This window comes from Gopherus evgoodei, chromosome 18 (assembly GCF_007399415.2).
Source record: "Gopherus evgoodei ecotype Sinaloan lineage chromosome 18, rGopEvg1_v1.p, whole genome shotgun sequence".
NCBI classification, from domain to species: Eukaryota; Metazoa; Chordata; order Testudines; family Testudinidae; genus Gopherus; species Gopherus evgoodei.
The window spans coordinates 19,523,319-19,544,353 of record NC_044339.1 but is presented as its reverse complement, the minus strand read 5'-3'; the positions used below and the strand labels follow the sequence as shown (position 1 = coordinate 19,544,353).

Below are 21,035 nucleotides of genomic sequence, written 5' to 3'. Positions count from 1 at the left end.
CTGGTTCCCCCACCACAGACCCCCTTTGCTTAAAGGCAAGAGAGCTCTCAATACAGCACTTTTCATCTCTTTTTTTCTCCTGCCTGTCAGCCCAAAGGTTAAAAAAGACACTTTTTAATCCAATTGAAAATACAACCTCTTTTATGCAATCTGATCCCCTTGGTGGTTACTGGTCACATTGCAATTTCTCAAGTCACTTGTCCCCTGAAGAAGTCTAGACTAGTCTCAAAGGGGATCTCCATAACAGCTCTCATTTCATGGTGCACTTTCTGTGTCACACTATGGATATGTACTCTGTATGGTATCAGGGCTACTTTAGAAAAGCTCCCAGATCTTCAGCAGCAAGAATTCAGAACTTCCATGAATTCTTTGCATTGGTCTTCATTGCAGACGACATTGGGGAGACATCCACATCAGAGCTATTCTTTTTGGTCAATAAATCCAAAGTACTGTCCCAAACTGATGTGTCAGTAGAAGAGGTTTTAGAACAAACTGATAAACTAAAAAGTAATAAGTCCACAGGACCAGAAAGTATTCACCAAGAGTTCTGAAGAAACTCAAATATTAAAATGCAGAACTAACTGCAGTATATAACCAATCACTTAAATCAGCCTCTGTATCAGATGACTGGAATGTAGTTAATGTAGTGCCAATTTTTAAAAAGGGCTCCAGAGTTGATCCTAGCAATTACAGGCCGGTATCAGGCAAACTGGTAGAAACTACAATAAAGAACAGATTATCATATCATATTGCTATGGAATGTTGGTCTGAGTCAGCATGGCAAGTCCTACATTCTTATACAATATCCATGGCCACTGAGTGCAACGTGTTTAGGGAGGAAAGGGAAAGAACCTAATTTAGAGAGAATATGAAGCCACTCGGTTTCTGGTGTGCTTTATCTTGTCAGCAGTTACAGGGTGGAGTATTTGAAAGGAACAGTATTAGGAGCTGGAAGCAGGACATCTAGGTTATCTTCCCACACCAGCCTCCGACTCCCTGTATGACCCTGAGCAAGTACCTTTGCCACTGAGCATCTCATTTCCGCCATAATGACAATACCCACCTCCCAACTTTAATGAATTATGTGAGGTATAATTGTTTAGAACCAGAGGTAAAAGTAAGCCGGTATGGTCTCGTACGGTGAACTGGCAAAAGCTGGTACACAGCCAACCGTACCGGCAGGGCGCAGCTTCCCCAGGTAGCAATTTAAAAGGGCCAGACCCGCAGGCCCTTTAAATCACAATTTAAAGGGCCCAGGGATTTAAAGTCCCCACCCCTTCCAGTTAAGGCCCCACCCCTTCCAGTTGAGGACCCTGGCCCTACATATGGGTAAGTCTCTTAAATGACTTTGACCCCTGTTCAGAACATGCTTTAAGATCTTCAGAGGAGAGAAGCTCAGGCAGCGCAATGTGTTAGATTAGATTATTCTGAAAAGGAAGAGTTGTTAATTTCAAGTATTGGCCAAGACTGGCCAAGCTAAAGCAAAGCTGAATATTGGTCCTGATGTGTTTACAAAGCAGGGTATACATTTTCACTATATAATAAAAACAATCGTCTGTATTGCTTGGCTGCAAGCGACAATTCTATAAGGGAATAGAGAACATTAGGATGCTTTTGGAGGAGGATATGAATTACACTTCAGCTACAGAACAAAGCACAGAAGAACCCTTGAGCAGCACATGAAACTGCAGAACAACATAGCAGGCATGTCTCTCAACCTCAGTTTAACTGTGAGAACTTTATGCTGCTGAGAAAAATGTCTCATTTGAATTTTATCATAGGTAAAACATTAAACTGTTGCCATTTGTTTCTAAGACATTAGTTGTTCATTTTTTTAAGGCCGAGAGGTGTGGACAAGAGTTGTTCCCTGAGCAATAGGGACTTGGAGAAGAACAGTGGGTAACAACATCAAACCACTGATGAATGTTTGTATGGTTTTGAAATCTGCAAATTTCCTGTGAAGAATTCAGCTCTCAGACCTTTAATCTGGTCACTTGTCACTTCAGAGTCACAGTTGTGGTATTTTACTGCACAGTTATTCAACTGGTGACATAGCAATAAAAGTTTCCATATTATTCTTGATTCATTAAACCAACAAAAAGCAGATGTGCAATTTAGTGTGACACTCACAGATGTGCATGCACCAAGGCCTGAATCCAGAACCCACTGAAGTCAGTAGCTTCCATTGACTTAAATGCACTTTGGATAGGGCTCCAACTCTTTCCCAACACATGTGCTCTGGGTATTGTAACATGAACAGTTACAGACCACAGATACCAATAATTACTTGAAATGATAAAATACTAAATAATCCTTATTAAACAAAATAACTACATATTTAAATGCAGGTGTCTCATTCCTTGCTTCACATAAATTCATCTATTATCATTGATGTCACTGGAATCCTTGAAGTTAAACAGAGATTTGAGTTACTAACATACTTTGTTCCCTGTGGGTTGCAAAAATGAACTGAGAAGCAAATCTGAATAAGTCCTTAACTGAACATATTATAAAGCAAACTACAGTTACAGAAAGGAAATGCAGTGGGAAGGAAAAGGATCTGTAATGTTTATAATTGAGAGAGAGATAAGGCAAAATTTGTGTTTTTCCAAACGTCAGCCCATTGGGGGCAACTTGAAGCAAGATTCTTCATTTTTATAAAAAAGTGATTTTAACATAGTCCTGTCTGTAGGTAAAATTCTCTTCTCCCAGCTTCACTGCCAGCCTCCAGTGAATGTGCTATCCATAATTAGCATCAATTGCTATTCCACATTCAAAATGTGCACTAGAGACCCAGCATGCAAAGGAGAATTTTTCCCCTTTGCTATTATATCCACTTTAAAACTCTTTTTATGCCCTGTTATCTCCCAAAATATAACCTTTTTGTTTATTTGCAACCTTTTGATGAGAGGAATGGCTCTTCTTTGTTCTCCATCCTTTCAGAAAGGGGATTCTGTGTGATTCCCACAATGTTTTTTTGACGAAAACAACCATTACAGAAAAGATCACAAATGTACAGGAAGTTAAAGAAGAGAACAGTGAAGGAATGAATTCAAGATGCATGTGTTCCTTCCTCCATCTCTTCCAAACTCGCCATGCCAGGGCCCAAATGTCATGTGACACAGACCCAAAATGCGGAACACACCAAAATTATTAATTCAGGCGATTTCAAATGCTGCAGGATTCCATCGTATTGTGTAATCAGTCTTTTGATAGCTCAAGTTTCCAGATTCTTTATTTCTGATGTAAAATTATTTTCCATAATAAAAGTTTGTCACAATAAGGGAGAGGGGTATAAGTAACTTTAACACTAAAATGAATGATGTTCCTTTGTGATGAGGGCCATGTGAGTGCCATGGGTCTGCAGGTGTCCCACATTTCTGAGAAAGCAAAGGTCAGAGCAAGGCGAAGTGACTTTCCCTCATATATACCCCTGTTGCCCTCATCCCAGAGATGTGAAACATTAGCCATAATATTGCAACATCAGGCATTCAAACAGCATGAGTGAGGCCCCAGAAATCATGAGATTAGTATAAAATCATGACTTTTTCTAAAACAATAAATGTGGGGTTCTTTTTGCTTTCTAGGCTTTGAGCTTTTTTAAGGGTCCCATTTCCAAGCTTTTGTTCACAACCACGAGGAACTAGAAGTTTACTGTATTTTAAATTAAAGCTGAGATTCCCACATACTCCCATGACTCCAAGAACTGGAGCTTCATAAAAAACACTAGTCATTGCAAGACTCCCACCAGATGGCAACACAAGGCAGCAAAAGCGTGGTATCAAATATCATGTCAAACTGCAAAATCATTATCTTTTACATCTCATGATTTTTAAGCCAACCTTGTGACTATTTTGGAGTGGGCAAGGCTGCCTCATGAGTTCTTAAAGCTTGTGATTGGCAATAGTGATTTAATCTCTCTATGTCACCTGATCGCTCCTCCTAGGCATAGGAACTTCTGTGGAGAGGAATTCCCCCACATAATTGCACATAATTAGGGTTAGAAAAATGGATTTTATGGATAAACATTGGTAAACATTTTTTTCACCATCCGCAGAGAAACTGGTGAAAAATATTCCCATCAATAATAATGGAAATGTGCAGATAGTCAAAGTCAGAAAAATGTTGCTTGAGAATTTAAGGGAGTTTGAATTAAGGCCATTTATTTTGCATATTTTGACATGTGGTGTGTTGACAATTTCTGTTTAAGGCTATAAAGCGTTGATTTCTTGAATCTCAGCCTGGACTGTATTGAATATTCTCTGGCATCTGCTCCCAATTTCCCACAACTGACAAATGTATAGGAATTGGAAACCCCACAATTTTATGCAACTGTGAAAACCTGAATCAATATAAAAGAAAATGCTTTACACTGAACAGCAACACGAACGCCCACCACTCCCCCGAACAAACTTTGCATTCTGCCAAGCCTGTTTATGCATTTCTCCCACGCACTCAAGGGGGCTGTGCCCCTCATAAAGATGGCGGTTGTGTTCGCCCCGCCCCTATTCATGCCCCTCAGAAAGATGGCGTCCGAACTCTTCCCCCTGCCCATGCGCTAAGCGCCCCTCACAAAGATGGCGCCTTGTCTGTGTCCCTTTCCCCCACCATGTTCAGAATGCCCATCACAAAGATGGCGTCCGCTCCGTCCGTGGTGTAGTGGCGTGTGGTGACGTCCGAGCTCGTCCCGGAAGCGGCGGGGCGCCGGCTGGGGAGGGAAAGGGAGCTGGAGCTGGAGCTGCGGGCGGCTTATGAGGACCCGAAAGGTGAGAAGGGCCCGGCCCGCAGTGCAGCTGCTCTGGCCGCGCCAGTCACGCTCCTCTGGGGTGGGGGCTACACGGTCAAAGCCTCCCCCGAGCGCCCCACCACTCCCCACAGTGCGTCCTTCGCCCTCCCATTGCCCCCCACAGTGCGCCGTGTATCCCCCCAGACTGCCCCAGCCAGCCCCCCCCACAGCGCCCCCCAGCCAGCGGCCCCCAGTGCTCCCTTCATCCCCCCACAGTGCGTCCTTCGCCATGTATCCCCCAAACTGCCCCAGCCAGCGCCCCCCAACCAGCGCCCCCCCACAGTGCGTCCTTCGCCCTCCCATTGCCCCCCACAGTGCGCCATGTATCCCCCAGACTGCCCCAGCCAGCCCCCCAGTGCCCCCCAACCAGCACCCCCCCACAGTGCGTCCTTCGCCCTCCCATTGCCCCCCACAGTGCGCCATGTATCCCCCCAAACTGCCCCAGCCAGCCCCCCCAGTTCCCCCCAACCAGCACCCCCCCACAGTGCGTCCTTCGCCCTCCCATTGCCCCCCACAGTGCGCCATGTATCCCCCCAAACTGCCCCAGCCAGCCCCCCCCAGTTCCCCCCACAGTGCGTCCTTCGCCCTCCCATTGCCCCCCACAGTGCGCCATGTATCCCCCCAAACTGCCCCAGCCAGCCCCCCCCAGTTCCCCCCACAGTGCGTCCTTCGCCCTCCCATTGCCCCCCACAGTGCGCCATGTATCCCCCCAAACTGCCCCAGCCAGCCCCCCCAGTTCCCCCCACAGTGCGTCCTTCGCCCTCCCATTGCCCCCCACAGTGCGCCATGTATCCCCCCAGACTGCCCCAACCAGCGCCTCCCCCCCACAGTGCCCCCAGCCAGCGCCCCCCCGTGCTCCCTTCATCCCCCCACAGTGCGTCCTTCGTCCTCCCATTGCCCCCCACAGTGCGCCATGTATCCCCCCAGAATGCCCCAACCAGCGCCTTCCCCCACAGCGCCCCCCAGCCAGCGCCCCCCCAGTGCTCCCTTCATCCCCCCACAGTGCGTCCTTCGCCCTCCCATTGCCCCCCACAGTGCGCCATGTATCCCCCAGACTGCCCCAGCCAGCCCCCCCAGTGCCCCCCCAACCAGCACCCCCCCACAGTGCGTCCTTCGCCCTCCCATTGCCCCCCACAATGCGCCATGTATCCCCCCAAACTGCCCCAGCCAGCCCCCCCCAGTACCCCCCACAGTGCGTCCTTCGCCCTCCCATTGCCCCCCACAGTGCGCCATGTATCCCCCCAGACTGCCCCAACCAGCGCCTCCCCCCCACAGTGCCCCCAGCCAGCGCCCCCCCGTGCTCCCTTCATCCTCCCACAGTGCGTCCTTCGTCCTCCCATTGCCCCCCACAGTGCGCCATGTATCCCCCCAGACTGCCCCAACCAGCGCCTTCCCCCACAGCGCCCCCCAGTGCTCCGTTCATCCCCCCACAGTGTGCCCCAACCAGCGCCTCCCGTCCCAGACTGCCCCCCAACCAGCGCCTCCCAGACTGCCCCCTCAACCAGCACTGCCCCCCCAGACTGCCCCAACCAGTGCCTCCCCCCCACAGTGCCCCCAACCAGTGCCCCCCCAGTGCTCCCTTCATCCCCCCACAGTGCGTCCTTCGCCCTCCCATTGCCCCCCACAGTGCGCCATGTATCCCCCCAGGCTGCCCCAACCAGCGCCTCCCCCCCAGTGCTCCCTTCATCCCCCCACAGTGCATCCTTCGCTCTCCCATTGCCCCCCACAGTGCGCCATGTATCCCCCCAGACTGCCCCAACCAGCGCCCTCCCAGTGCTCCCTTCATCCCCCCACACTGCCCCCCCAACCAACGCCCCACCTCAGTGCCCCCCAGAGCATCCCCACATCCTGCCCTGCTGGGAGCAGCTGCTGGGGTTGCTGGGCAGAAGTTAAAGCTGGTCTGTGGCACTGCGGTTCTGTGGCCTCTCTGCCTCCCTCATCGCAGAAGCCGCCTTATTCCTGTCCAGATCTCTGGTGCTAACCCTAATCACTTTCAGGCTCCGGTGCGGACTTCTCCCAGGTGATAAAGAGTCGAACCTCCTGCCTAACGTAAATGGGAAGCGGATTCTGCCTAAGCGGTCTGCCCTGCATTCCCGTGGGATCTGTGTCACAATCGTTTCCGTGATACTTTTGGAGAGTCCTTGTTGTTCGAATGGATGCTTCTACCACTCAGGATTTAACAAAACCCCCACATCCTTTCTGCATTGTAAAATTGCATCTGGTTTAGCTTGCAGATGGAGTGCCATATTCAACACGCCAGAAGACTGGAAACAACGCAGCAACCCAGTCTTCGTCTCATCAAGAGGTTGATCTTTGCAAATCTACTAAAACAGTGTGTCTGGTAGGAAAAACCTGTGACTTTCACTTTTTCTGAAATGTTTTAAAAATGTTATGTAAGTTCATTTTGCAATGAGTTGTTCATTTTGGAATATGATGTAAGGGATGTTTTGACTTTTAGTAGTAAGGCCATGAAAATAATATGTTGTGCAAAATGTTTTTAGTTGCTTCGCCCACTTTGTAATAATATCTTTTATTGGACCAACTTCTGTTAGTGAGAGGAACTAGCTTTTGAGCCCCGCAGAGCTCTTCGTCAGGTCTGGGCAAGGTACTCTAGAGTAGGGATCAGCAACCTTTGGCACATGGCCCGCCAGGGTAAGCCCCTGGCAGGCCAGGCCATTTTGTTTATCTGCCGCATCAGCAGGTTCGGCCGATCGCGGCTCCCACTGGCCATGGGTTGCTGCACCAGGTCAATGGGGGCTGCAGGAAGGGCAGCCAGCACGTCCCTCGGCCCACACCACTTCCCACAGCCCCCATTGGCTTGGGACGGCAGACAGTGGGAGCCACGATCGGCCGAATCTGCGGACGCGGCAGGTAAACAAACCAGCCAGGGGCTTTCCCTGAACAAGCGGCAGCCCAACTTTAAGAAGCACTGCTCTAGAGCAGTGGTCCCCAACCTTTTTGTCTGGCGGGCGCCAGACAAAGGACCATGGCGGCGGTCGAGCGTCTGCTGAAATGCTGCTGAAATTTGGTGGCATTTTGGCAGCGACGCCTCTGGATGACACCGCTTGCCGCCAACAAGCGGCGTCATCCAGAGATGATGCCGTTGAATTTCGGCAGCATTTCAGCGGATGCTTGACCGCCAGACAGGACACATGGGCATGGCGCCTGTGGGCACCGCGTTGGGGACCCCTGCTCTGGAGTGTCACAGCTAAATGCTAAGGGACCATTCAACAGAAATTGGTCCAGTAAAAGATATTACCTCACCCACCTTGTCTCTTCAGCATCCTGGGACTGACATGGCTACAGCTGAACTTTAATTAATGTACACATGATTATCCAGAGAGCTAGGGAGATGGAAATAAACATGCATAACATACATGCCTTGTATTAGCTATATAAATAAATATAGCGATGAACATTTAATATATTGACATATGGAACATTCATTTCTGCTTGTTAATGTGGATGTGTCAGTAATTTGAGGTACTCCAGATCAGAAAAAACTAATTCTGATTCCTCAAGTTACTTCAGGATATCAAGGTGGCGGTGGTGCATACATGCAAATAAATGCACTGGCACCTTTTTCTTTTCGCTCTAAAAGAAATTTTTCTGCATATTATGTCTCTACTAAAGTTGAATTGTCCAAGTTTTGTATCATAAAACCTTGGAAATGGTTCTAAGGAAAAACAGCATACTATAGTGGAACACACTGAAACCGAAATCCTGTCTTCCTGTTGGCTGCTGTACTAGCATTTAACCTGTTCTGTTAAAAGAAAAAAAAAAAAAGAAGGTACTCTATAGTAATATGCAATTTTATCTTGCAGTTTATAAAGTGGTAATTTATTTTTCCTTAAACTTATAGTTTCATGGTTAATAATGGCAATAATGAATAGTTAAGGCATTTTCTGGTCAGTTGATGACTGGGAGGTTAATGACTCCATTCCTTCAGCAAGTCACTAATTACTAGGAAATAATGTGTCCTCCCCAGCAATCATTATCACTTACTTTCTGTATAGGGTTTTAACATTAATATATGTACAATGTGGCCTACTTATGGCTGCTGTGGGAACCACAGTTCTTTTGAGGTTTAAAATCTGTTTAAACACTGCAACTGAGGGGGGGGGGGTTGCATCTAATTATAAACAGCTACAAAATGAGCCACCGGTGCGATAGATTTAACTTGAGAATTTGTTTAAAAAAACTTTTTTTCATATTCACTATATTTACATTATTTGATTAGATGGCCATGCAAAAAACATAATCAAGGGAACAGTTTATACACTGTGGAATCAGTTTTCCAGATTAGTTGTTCACAGCATAAAGTGCACTGTGGTAAACCATGTGTGTATGTACTGTCTTGTGAATTCCTATATAATAGCTGTCTTGTAATTTAAAGTGTATAAAGTTCATTCTGTTATGGTAACTATCAAGAAGATTGTGAAAAATATGATGGGTGGTTATCCACATGCTACATTAGTTCTGTGCTTTCCATGGGAAGAGGATTCCAAATGGTGATTAATTGTTTGTTTGTAGTTTTGTGAAATGTAATTGAGTCAAATTTTAAACCCACTGTTTATCATAAACTCAACTTTCCTTAGGCAGTACTCACTTCATTAAGCTGTTCAGCTTCATATCCAGCCTGTCACTAATGTTGTCTAGTGAAGTTTGTTTGAAGTAGACCTTAAATCTTCTTTCTTTGTGATAGGCTTCTTCACACAAAGCAACTGACAGACGCCCTTCAAAGAGGCTAAAATGTGAAAAAAACAGTCTAGTGAAACTGGAGTTACAAGAACTTGTATCTGGAAATGGAAATGTTCCTCTTCTGAAAGAACCGACTGAAACATCTGATGAGGATCAACATTTGGGAGATTTAGTTGACCCCAATATGAAGCCTTTACAGAGTAAAAGCAAAAGTGCTCCAAAGATTAATGAAGAGATACAGGGGAATGATGATAATGTTTCCATAAAACCATCTGCACTGAAGGGAAATAGCTGTCCACCAAAGAAAGAGGAAGATGAAACTTTCCTGCAAAACCATATCCCAAATGTGGAAGAGGAGAGCAGCTGTGGAACTGCATTTTCAGATGAGTCTGGGCTGGAGACCATGGATCTCCAGAAGAAACCAATACAATTGGATAATAGTGCTTTCTTAGATGAGGACAGTAACCAGCCAATGCCAGTGGACCGATTCTTTGGAAACATGGAGTTCATGCAGGTTAGAAGAATAAAACTTTGAAGTGTTTTGTTGTTGTTGTTTTAATTTTGCTCTTATGAAGTCCTTTCTAGCTTTTAATCTATATGTTCAAAGAATGTTAGAATGGTGCCAAAACTTGACCAATATTGACAGTCTATTAGAGAAGCATCCTGAGCTATTGGATACAGCTGGCTGAAAATCTTTCAACTGAACAGTTTGCTGTTCAAAAAAAAAAAAAAAAAAAAAGCAGTTTCATCTAAATTGAAACATTTCACAGGAACTTTGATTTTGAAAGGAAAATGTCTAAATGTTTTTTTCAGCTTTATCATTTTGTTTTGATAAGGTAAAATATTTCATTTCAATAATGTCAAATTTTTGACTTGCTATATTTTAATAGTATAATAATATAAGATCATCTTTCATACTCTAATGTAACAACCAAAACTAAACATTTTTACCTTAGCAAAAGAATGTTTCTGAATCAGGATTTTTGAGAATTTTTCCACAGAACAGAAATTTCCCACCAGCTCTACTAATGGATTGAGTATGGGACAGGATTTTGACTTTGGGACAGGATTTTGAGTTCTGTTCCCAGATCCACCACTGACACATTGTAATTTTGGACAAGATCTAATCTTTTTCCCCAGCAGTTTAATGAGGAATAATACTTAACCATCATACAGGAGTAATGTGTGGATTTGTTTGTAGAGCACTTAGCCCAATAATTTTTTTTCCCCAAGTGTTAAAAAAGAAAGCAAGCACCACACACTAAGGCAGATATTTTTTGCTCTTAGCATGGGCTCACATGAATAGTTTGAGTAGGCTCACTTCAGACTGCGTATGCTTTTACTTAAGATCTATGTGAACACAGTCAGCTGTAGTAGAGAGATGTTAATGTCTAGCATATACCAGCTGTGGAACCTGTATATGGTAATGTGAAACGTCTGTATGGGAGGGCTGTTTGGTTGCTACAGCAGCTGGCTTTTGTTAATAAATTCTCTTTTTTTAAAGGACCTCCCAGCAGCTGCAGTCACGTGCACCACAATGAGCAGGCGGGAATTTAGAAAGCTGCACTTCATTGCAAAGGAAGATGACGACGACGATGATGCACTTTAAGCACAGAATGCAAAAAAGATAACTTTTTAAAGTTGTTAAATTGTTTATTTTTCTACAAGTCTGTTAAAATAATTAGTGATCCTATTATAATTAGCTATCCTATCCATCACATTTCACTGGCATGACATCTTTCTGCAAGTGCCTTTCCTAGAGAGAAACTGTCTATTTCTATAGGAATCCTAGACAAAACTCCAAAGTTGAGTGTGGAAGAGAGTGCCTTTACTAGTGAATGTGGAAGTATGAAGTCTGCAGGATTTAGAAACCACAGCTACTGATTTAACAGAATTAAACAATTTAACAGAATTAAGGGACTGGTTGCTTTAATAAACTAAGCAATTTTACTTTATCTCTTTGTTGTGAAGAGGAACAGCTAACAAGAGTATTATGTAAATTTGAGCGCATACAACACAGGTTGCCATGGGGCTAACAGTTATTTTCTTAAAAAGCAGAAAAATCTTAAAAGCAAAATGTGATTAACACATTTGTGTTATTATTGTATGGTGTTCTTCATAGGTGCCTAGTAAGTAAACTGCTGGTACCCAATACCTAAGAGGGAGTCCATCCTGTAATTCTTATGTTTAGTGTTATACCATTTGTTCATTTCTGAAACTAATCAATTCTACATACAAACCTTTAAATTGCAGTTCTGTTGGGAAAACTGGCCCTGTACAAATGTTAGTGTGGGTTCTATGATTTGTTTCCAAATGACCAGATGTGCTTATTTTACAAACAAGTATGGGAGCTTTACTCTCTGCCTGTTCAACAAACTCCACCTGCCATCTGAGATATAAGCTGGGGTTTCTTTCTTTCATATATATTACCAGCAGTAAAGATACTGCAGAATAAATATTGCCCTCACTTATACCTATGTAATCTTACTGTTTTCTTCAGTTGGTTTACACAGCTCTTACTGATGGGAGCTCAGTAAATAATTCTGTTGATGCTCAAGGAATAAAAACGAATCTCTGAGCTTTCTCCAACAGTTTATTACTAGATGAATGGTGTTGGAAGTATGGAATAAGGTCGGTCTGCCTGATTTTCCAAGGTTGTGGTGGTTTTGGGAAATGAGCAGCTTCAAATGACTTCATGAAAATTATTAGTCATCTAACATTGGTAACACTTAATTGGAAGTGATTATTAGGCAATAAGCTTCCAGAGCTATATTTTTGGAAACTTTAAGTACTTGCTCTCTATATTTCTAGAAAAGTAGGAAATCTATCAGCAGATGGCTTACATAAATATTCCTTTCTACAGCTATTGCCTATTAAGCATCCACATAAAAGCTTAACGAATTGTATAGGGTTTGTTTATTCCCTTATTTTCATTTCATCTGATATGCTATTGCTGTTAGCAATGTCTTACTACTTTTCCTCTTTTCTAATGCAGTAATATAAAGGCATTCAACTTTTTTAAATAGTGTGGTTATGATTTTTAACAACTAAATCTTGCTGTAATCATTATACCTTTGTTCTTTAGGCTTTTGGGGATTTATTTGTGAACCACTTTCCCTCATAAGTGCCTATTCAGGTGGAATAATATTTATTTTTAATAGCATCTTGAAGGGTGATGTTAAATTATTTAGGGAACATACTGTATAGACCACATTACATTTGTCAGCAGGGCAAGAACAGGATCTTCATTTGTTGTGACATCTCCAAAAATCATATCCTGGAGTGAGTGTGTAGATTTCTTATTGACAGGTATTAAAACAGTTACAGATTACTGCTCAATTGTTTTGATTGTGTGAAGAAGTATATGTTTAAAAATTAACGGGGACAGGTACCTTTTGGGACTGCCCTAGCCCTGTTTTAAAAATGCACCCGCTCATTGTATAGCAGCAATGCTGAATGCTTATTTTCTGAGTTTGTTACTCACTTTATTTTGTATATAGTAAAACTTCCCCACTTTGAACAATAAGGTGGTACTTTTGTACTAATAACCTAATGCTACTTGGAGCAGCGTTTGTGGTGGAAGAGAGAGAGAAGTACATGAAAAAAGAGACCTCTCTAGAGAAGAGAAAAAATGCATGTTGTGAGTAGTGTTTCACCAAATGTAAAAACACAGCTCTGTGCCACAAAGACATTATTCTAACCTGACCAATTTATACTTCACTCTATCTGAAGTGAGTCTTAGTTCATTTGATTTTGCACTAGTTGCTTGTACACACCTTGTTTCTCCTTTATACTTACTTACAAGGCAAAAGATGCCTGAAAGATCTTTATTAAACAAATATATAAAAATACATTGAAGTTTTACATTTACATAGTTCCTGAGAATTCAGTTGATTTCAGATGGCCTTTTAAAAAAAAAAAAATCATTCACATTTTACTACATAATTAAGAGGTAGAGGGGAGCACAGCTGAACAGACAATTATCAAAGATATTGAACATACAATACCTTTTCCTATAAAATCCTTCATATGTAGTACTGTGCAACACTGCAAGAAAAGTCAAGCAGCCAAGGAAGTTGAAAGATGGTATTTAAAAAAACAAAATCAGAACATGAGCCAAAAAAAAAGACAGAATCTAGCACCACTGATAGTTTCTTTAGAAAATATGTACACAAAATAATAGTATAGGTTAAAAATGGGAGTCATTAGTAGATTAGAGCAGAGATCCCTGGGACACAGGACTGGGAGTAGCTCTGCTACTGAGTGTGTGGTGGCCTTTGGTAAATCTGAGGCACAGGGATTGTTTGCCCAGCTGTAAACCAACTTAACTACCTCACAGACTTAATGTTGAAAGCAATAGCTAAGTGCATTGTTGTTCCAGAGCACTCGGAAATTAATGATTTGCAGAAATAGCTCAACTTTGCTGGAGCTTGCTTCTTGGACCTGCACTTCTAATGTAAGAAAGAGATCAGAGCCTGGATTGATAATGGGATACTAAGCCTTTCATCTCTCAATCAGATCTAGCTCTGAACATGTTAAGTCTTTACCCTTCTGGCAGTTTGTGGTCAGTTGAGGGGGAAATGTTCTAAAATGTCTAAATGTTTAAGTACAGGCCCTAATGAATTTTAAGGGGATCTATGCTGCTGACTTCCTTAGGTACCCTTTGAAGATCTCCCTCAAAGTCATTTAGTGGGGTCCACATTAGTACAACTTTTCCCATTTTTGGCATGCCTACAAAACTGGCCAGGATTGAATCAGTTATAGAGACTGCACTTTATTTCCAGGCAGCACTCCTGTCTGGCTTCATGTGAGACACAAAAGCCAACATGACTGGGTTTGGGAGAGACTTCAACTGCCTAGGTTGTACCTATGGCTAAAGGGCCAGGACACTTGGTATAAAAGGTCTGTTATATAAACTACATTTCACATTCTATAAACTATGCAAGTTGCTTGGAAAATGAACTAGGGCCTCAGGAACCAAGTGTATGAAAGGTGGAATGACAAATGTTTGAACTAGGTTTGATTGCAGCCACATCTATATTACGGAATTTAGCAAGAAGAGATCAATCTATAATGTTCTTTCACTACGAATTTTAGAAATATTAAAAATGGTGTCCTTTGAAATAGTTTAGAAAACCCCAGCAAAGAGCCACCTTCAGGGAAGTCACTTTGAGACCTTCCGCATACGCTTCCTTTTTCTGTATATTTTAGTTTTGTCACAGGTAAGATTATGGCTGGTTTTCTTATGGCAAGCAATATGCACTAGTTTTAAATTTTCCAGAGTAAACAGCAACTGATAGAAGTATTCCCAGGCCACTTCCCTTCCATCTTGTTCTTTGACAGCTTCCGCCAGTGTTGGGACAATAGTACGTTTCTTCTCTATTCTGCAATATAAAATGAAAGGCGCATTTCCCATTATTGACAGTAACAAACTTTTTTTTTTTTTAACAAACCATGTATGTATTCCCTAAAGGAGTGATAGGAGCTAACCTTTCAGTCACGTGTAAGAATTTTCTGCATTGATATTAGGATGGGGGTGATGGTGGTTTTTAACTTCTAAAGAAAGGACCTTAGCATGAATAATATAGACCCTAGAATCCTATGTAATTTCTAAGTGCATAACACCTGAAATAGCTTTGGGTGGGGGCAGAAATTAAAGAGAACTGTCACCTGAGGAGCCTAGTGGGGGTATGTTTGTAATACACAGAGAAGTTAGGGGTAAGGAAAGAGCAGCTAATGATGTGTGTACTAAAATGTAGTATCTACTGTAGAGCTCTATCCTGCCACCCATCACTGCAATATCTGAGTACCTTCCATCTCAGTGGACTTAGGATAAAATGAGCAGACCAACCATCAGACTTCCCTGTAAGATGAAAACAAGCCGGGTGGTAACTTGTTTGACACTGAAGGTGGACAGTGTGTAACAGGTATGTTTGGTTAAATGTTTCATACGTACATATGATCAAGATTCCATGTACTGAAGAGGATTCTGCTCTCCCTGTTACTGTAAGGATTGATGGAATGTTTACACAGGCAGTAATCCCTGTCAAAAGGACCCTGTCAAAAGATAAAGGCAGTGGCATGGTATCCACCAAGCAAAATGTATTCAACTTGTTACATAGGAAAAGATATGGGAAGAATCAAGGCCATCCACTGATAAAACCTCCCTTTGGAAATACAGGATAAAATTTTAATAGTTCTTCCCTGCACAGATAAGCAATCCATATCAGTATGCTAACTTGTGCTTGTATTTAATTGGGTATCTAAGTAGTTCTCTCTTTCCTCAAATTCCATCATTGTAGACATTCCAACAGTGAACTGCGACCACTGGGAGCTGCGGGCGGCAGTGCCTAAGGGTGGTCAATGTAAACACTGTCTTGCAGCCTGCCAGCAGATTACCCTAATGGACCCAGGTTGCCCACCACTGCTGTAGAGCATGCCAGCACTTGCTGCAGCCGAGAACTCTGGCTAAGAAATGACTGTGAAATGTGTGCTTATGTAAGAGGTGAATAGGGGGCAGCTCTTAGCATGGTGGAACTTTTAACGATGATTGGAAAGCCAGAATTGAGGCCCCTGGTACCGCTGCTGTTTTACAACAATTTGTGGATCAGTGGTTCAGAATAGCAGATGTGAAATCCAATTTTTAGCTTATAAAGGGCAAGAAACAAGTCCTCTTTTAAAGCTGTGTGATTGTTTACACAACAGTTGGCACCATGTCCTGCTGAAAACCTAACTGAAATGTCAGCCTAAATCAGACATTTTACTTAAATAAAAACAGAATCCTGGAAAGCCCCGCCCCTCCCCTAGTAAGGCCTGAATTTGTTCAGCAGTATGATAATCAGCAATGGGACACTGTCAACTTCAAAATGTTGTAAATAAGTTAGTTGTTACCCACACCCTTGATTATTAAAAGAGGTAATTTGCCACAATTTATGCTTCTTAAAAGTTGGATGCTCAAAATAATGAGTCAGTTTCACACTCAGTGCTGCAATGTTTAAAATTTCACTCCAAAAAACAAAACAAAACAAACAGTTGTGGGTTTTAAGTCGTTTAAATTTTGTAAAACCCCCGAAGAATTTTATCTGAGAACAAATTACGCTGGCAGCGTCCTTCAGTCACTGTAGGTAGGTAAGTTCTTTCTCTTCGGTTTAATAGTTTGCAGTGCTGAGGCTTATTCTGCCTTTAAGTGCTAACTCCCATTACAATTTATTTTCATGAGCATAGCACATAAAATATATCTTACACACACTTATTTATCTTATAAATAGTTTCTTACTTGACAGGAGAACCATCCCTCAGTAGTGCAGAGGCGGACCACTGCCTCCTCTCTTCTGTCAAAGTAACAGCCATTATATTTAACAGACTTCAGTTTATCCAACATGAAGTCAGTTATTCTTTTATATTCTGCTTGTGCTGCTGGATGAACAGCTGAAGTATAACTGCTAACCTTTAAGAAAACAGAAAGCACTATGTCAGCTCAGATAGTGCCTATTGCACCCTGAATCTATTTAATAAATCCGATAGATTTAAATTTAAAACTTATAGTTCCATGGCTGTTTATGGGGAAAAAAACAAGCTGTTCAGGTCTAATGTAAAGATTTATTTTAAATAACAGCTTGAAACCAAGCTACATTCAAAACAGCAATTTTTACCTCTTTCATATAACTTCGTATTCTGCTTTCACAACTGTATCTCATATAACTTGATTTATTCTTAAAGCGAGACTCTACACCTAAAAGAAATAATAAATATTTTATGACTTGCTTCTTGTACAAAAACTCTCAAGTCGTTGTTTTACTTGGTTGGACCTCTGGCTCCTTTTCTTTATGAAATGAAATGAGAATGGTTGTTTATTTGCTTTGCTTCCCTGTTCGTAGCGTAAGGACCCTGGACACCAAGAATGCCTTACTATTTTGGCTTTACATAGGGCTCAGCATGTTGTTTGCACTTAATAAATCATATATCAATCATTGCTCTTAATGGTACTCCTTGATGGCCCATACCTGAAATACTGTGTTTAGTGCCAGGCACTTCTGTATCAGAAAGATGACAAACTGAAGGGTGTTCAGAAAGGAACACAATTATTAGAGTACCAGATGGATGGGCTTAAAAGGAGATAGTTAAGCTATATCTATTTGGGTCTTTCATTGAGTGACATCTAAAGGGAATAGATATCTAAACATAAAGAGGAATATAAAACAAAAATAACTAAACACAAAAGAGTTGCCCAGAGACTGTACGCGTAGAAGAAATGGGAGGAAAGTAAGAGGAATATCTGACAGATCTACTGAACTGTGCAATAGTGTTTCCAGAAAAATGGCAGGATCCTTTTCAGTTCAGTCATTTTAAAATTAAGAGTTGATAAATATAGAGGAGTTGAGGACATAGACCATATGTTGTGATCAAATCACAGAAATTAAAGATGGAAACGATTTTAAACTATCTCAACTATCACACCGCTGAGAGGTTTAACTGCCATACTGATACAGAACTTACCTTCAAACCACTTTCTGTCTTCCTCTCTGCTTTCCGCCAAAATGTTTTCACTTAGGTTTTGAATAAGATCCACTAGAAGCTTCTGTATCTTGGGAGCCTGCTCATCTGATAGCAGCTTTTGTGCAGCCTCAACAATATCATCTTTTTGTGTGTAAAATGTATTTAGGAAGTGATCTATGTCACTGACAACTGTAGTTTTAAATGAAGAAAAAATTAAACTAGTGAGAGGCACACTTATGTAGTCTGAACTGTGATTTCAGCTAGGATTTTGGTGTGTTCCATAAAAAGTTTGCCTGGGGCTGTATAAAAAACATTTTAAGAGTATCATGATATTTTTCAACATTTAGATCTTAAAAGAAAAGTAAATCCAAGACTGCAGTATTGACTTTCTAGTGTTTCATAGGAAATCTGGGAGCAAAGGGCCAAATTCCCAGCACCTTATTCATGTTGAATAGCACCTTGCTCTGAGTAGCCCCACTGACTTCAACATGACTACCTGGTGAGTAAAAGGCATCTTTACTTTTATTCTGCACCTGTTCAAAAACCTACCAGGCTTTTCTCCACCCAAGTGATCAACTCTGAAAAATGAGGGAAATTTCTTCCAGTTTACTTTTTACAGTACTACCTAAGTAATACAGTAACACATCACTAAAAAGTGGGTGGCCCATTGCCAGAAGCGGCTCTAGGTATTTTGCTGCCCCAAGCACAGCAGGCAGGCTGCCTTCAGTGGCTTGCCTGCGGGAGGTCCCCGGTCCCGCGGATTCGGCGGCATGTCTGCGGGAGGTCCGCCGAAGCCGCGGGACCAGCGTACCCTCCGCAGGCATGCCGCCGAAGGCAACCTGCCTGCTGCCATCGCGGCGACCGGCAATGCGCCCCCCGTGGCTTGCCATCCCCGGGCACGTGCTTGGCATGCTGGTGCCTGGAACTGCCCCTGCCCATTGAACATATTTTTAAAATAAGGGTGTGAACAAAAACTCAATGATAAGGCATCCAAGTGTATTTTAAGATGAAAGCTGTAGATTAGCTTTAGTTTTAGTCGTTCAGATTAGTAAATGCACAGTAGAAGGTTGTAATGAAGTTTTAGCATGGTATCATACTCCTTTTACATATTGGTAAACTGAGGCACAAGGAGGCCTTTACAAGGTCATATTGAGCAACAGTTGCAAAAATGGAGATAAAATCCCAAATTCTGACTCCTTCCCATTTGGGGTTTTGAAATGTGAAACTGTTTAAGTTGCAAGATAAACTGATAAATGTTTCCCACTTACAACCCTGCCAGGTCTCCCCTGGGGCTAGTAGTATAAGGTCTGTATTATCTGGAATGCTGTGGAAGTAACCTTCAGTCAGTTCTGTCCCATCCTCATACAAACAGAGCCGGCAGTCAGGAAAAGAAAGCTGTTCACAAAAAGAAAACACACAGGCACACATCTGCACTTTAATAAAGTTAGTTTGAAAATGGACACAAAACTTTAAAAGTTACTTTATTTCTTTTAACAGATTTAACTGAAAATGCAAAAATACAGATTCTACCAGCACCTACAGGTGCCTTCGCTGTTACAGAGCTAGCATCTTTGCACTCTGAGACAGGGTGAAGGCGCATTGGCACCATGATCTTCCACTCCCAAAAAGCAGAGTGTGTGAGATTCTCCGGGGAAATATTATCAGTGCTGCTGGATAATCCCTGCTCCTGCTCAAAGTGGTTATGTGCCCCTTACCCCCCACGCTCAGACACTACTGCAGGGGTCGGCAACCTTTCAAGGAAGTGATCTTCTGATTTTATAAATCATAGATTATTAGGGTTGGAAGAGACCTCAGGAGATCATCTAGTCCAACCCCCTGCTCAAAGCAGGACCAATCCCCAAATGGCCCCCTCAAGGACTGAACTCACAACCATGGGTTTAGTAGGCCAATGCTCAAACCCTCCCTGTGCCGAGTCGTCATTTATTCACTCTAATTTAAGGTTTCGCGTGCCAGTAATACATTTTAATCTTTTTAGAAGGTCTCTTTCTATTAGTCTATAACGGGTTGGCAACCTCTGACACGTGGCTCGCCAGGGTAAGCACCCTGGCGGGCTGGGCCGGTTTGTTTACCTGCCGCGTCAGCAGGTTCAGCGGATTGTGGCTCCCGCTGGCCGTGGTTCACCGCTCCAGGCCAAAGGGGGCAGCAGGAAGCCACGGTCAACACATCCCTTGGCCTGGGCCGCTTCCCGCTGCCCCCAGTGGCTTGGAGCGACGAACCATGGCCAGTGGGAGCTGCGATCCACCGAACCCGCCGACGCGGCAGGTAAACAAATCACCGGCCCACAAGGGTGCTTACCTTGGCGAGCCACGTGCCAGAGGTTGCCTCCCCTGGTCTATAATATATACCCGCCACTAAACTATTGTTGTATGTAAAGTAAATAAGGTTTGTAAAACCTTTAAGCAGCTTCACTCAGTATTAAAACGCAGAGCCCCCGGGCTGGTGGCCAGGAGCCGGGCAGCGCCAGGGCCACGGCCGCCTTCAGCACAGGTGCCACGGGCCGCCTGCCCCTTGCCCCTGTCTGTCAGCGGCGCTCAGCGTGACGGCGCCACAGGCACCGCGATACACACAAAGGGGCCGGGCCCCCGCCAATTTCCGGGGGGCCCTCAGGCGGAGGCGGCCCTGGCCGGGCCGCGGTCACCCCAGCTCCCCCGTAAGGCGCTGGGGCCGCCTGCGGCGGGCTCAGGCCGCACCTGCAGCAGCTTGCCCGCCTTGCGCAGCAGCTCCGGCAGGCTCCTCCCCGCCACCCCGTACTTCTGGGGGCCGCGCAGGCCGCGGATCTTGAAGGCCTTGGGCCGCGGGGCCATGGCCCAGCCGAGACCGGGGCCCGAGCCTCTGGCATCAGCAGCTTCCGGGCCCTCGCGCTGCTCTCATTCGGTTTGCGCATGCTCACAGACACACACCCGCCTCCGGGCGCCACGGGAGTTACCGAGGCGGAAGCAGTCCCCCCAGAAGCTGCAGGCCTGGCGCATGCGCAGATGTGGCCCGGCAGCCGCGCGTGCGCAGGGGGCGTGTACTAGGCTGGTTGCCATGA

At 43.8% G+C, this 21,035-nt stretch overlaps 2 protein-coding genes across 7 annotated transcripts; one reads left to right on the top strand and one right to left on the bottom strand.

Annotated features, from left to right (window-relative positions):
- Positions 1 to 4,579: 4,579 nt before the first annotated feature.
- Positions 4,580 to 13,457, top strand: C18H1orf174 (chromosome 18 C1orf174 homolog). Its single transcript, XM_030537882.1, has 4 exons — positions 4,580 to 4,766; positions 7,014 to 7,127; positions 9,492 to 10,001; positions 10,992 to 13,457. The coding sequence occupies exons 1-4, from the start codon at positions 4,752 to 4,754 to the stop codon at positions 11,094 to 11,096; spliced, it is 744 nt and encodes a 247-aa protein (XP_030393742.1). The 5' UTR covers positions 4,580 to 4,751; the 3' UTR covers positions 11,097 to 13,457.
- Positions 13,458 to 13,623: 166 nt separating this feature from the next.
- DFFB (DNA fragmentation factor subunit beta) lies at positions 13,624 to 21,033 on the bottom strand. 6 transcript variants are annotated; one of them, XM_030537881.1, is made up of 8 exons: positions 20,905 to 21,033; positions 19,252 to 19,378; positions 17,984 to 18,172; positions 17,140 to 17,219; positions 16,764 to 16,934; positions 15,444 to 15,544; positions 15,298 to 15,350; positions 14,785 to 14,871 (listed from the first exon to the last, which is right to left on the bottom strand). In XM_030537881.1, the coding sequence occupies exons 1-7, from the start codon at positions 21,031 to 21,033 to the stop codon at positions 15,341 to 15,343; spliced, it is 807 nt and encodes a 268-aa protein (XP_030393741.1). In that variant the 3' UTR covers positions 14,785 to 14,871; positions 15,298 to 15,340. The 6 variants fall into 6 exon arrangements, with proteins under 6 accessions (XP_030393738.1, XP_030393735.1, XP_030393740.1 ...); XM_030537878.1 differs by lacking the exon at positions 15,298 to 15,350 and having other exon boundaries at positions 13,624 to 14,871; positions 19,321 to 19,378; XM_030537875.1 differs by lacking the exon at positions 15,298 to 15,350 and having other exon boundaries at positions 13,624 to 14,871; positions 20,905 to 20,992.
- Between the last annotated feature and the right edge of the window lie 2 nt (positions 21,034 to 21,035).

Excerpts from the sequence above, each read along its gene's own strand:
- DFFB (XM_030537877.1), bottom strand. The coding sequence starts at position 20,808 with ATGGCCCCGCGGCCCAAGGCCTTCAAGATCCGCGGCCTGCGCGGCCCC. Across the intron at positions 19,379-20,694 it reads AGGCGGGCAAGCTGCTGCAG|CTTTCTTTTCCTGACTGCCG; the intron begins GTGCGGCCTGAG and ends TTTTGTGAACAG. Across the intron at positions 14,872-15,443 it reads ACATGGAATCTTGATCATAT|AATAGAGAAGAAACGTACTA; the intron begins GTACGTATGAAA and ends TTTATATTGCAG.
- C18H1orf174 (XM_030537882.1), top strand. Across the intron at positions 7,128-9,491 it reads CTACTAAAACAGTGTGTCTG|GCTTCTTCACACAAAGCAAC; the intron begins GTAGGAAAAACC and ends TCTTTGTGATAG. Across the intron at positions 10,002-10,991 it reads GAAACATGGAGTTCATGCAG|GACCTCCCAGCAGCTGCAGT; the intron begins GTTAGAAGAATA and ends CTTTTTTTAAAG.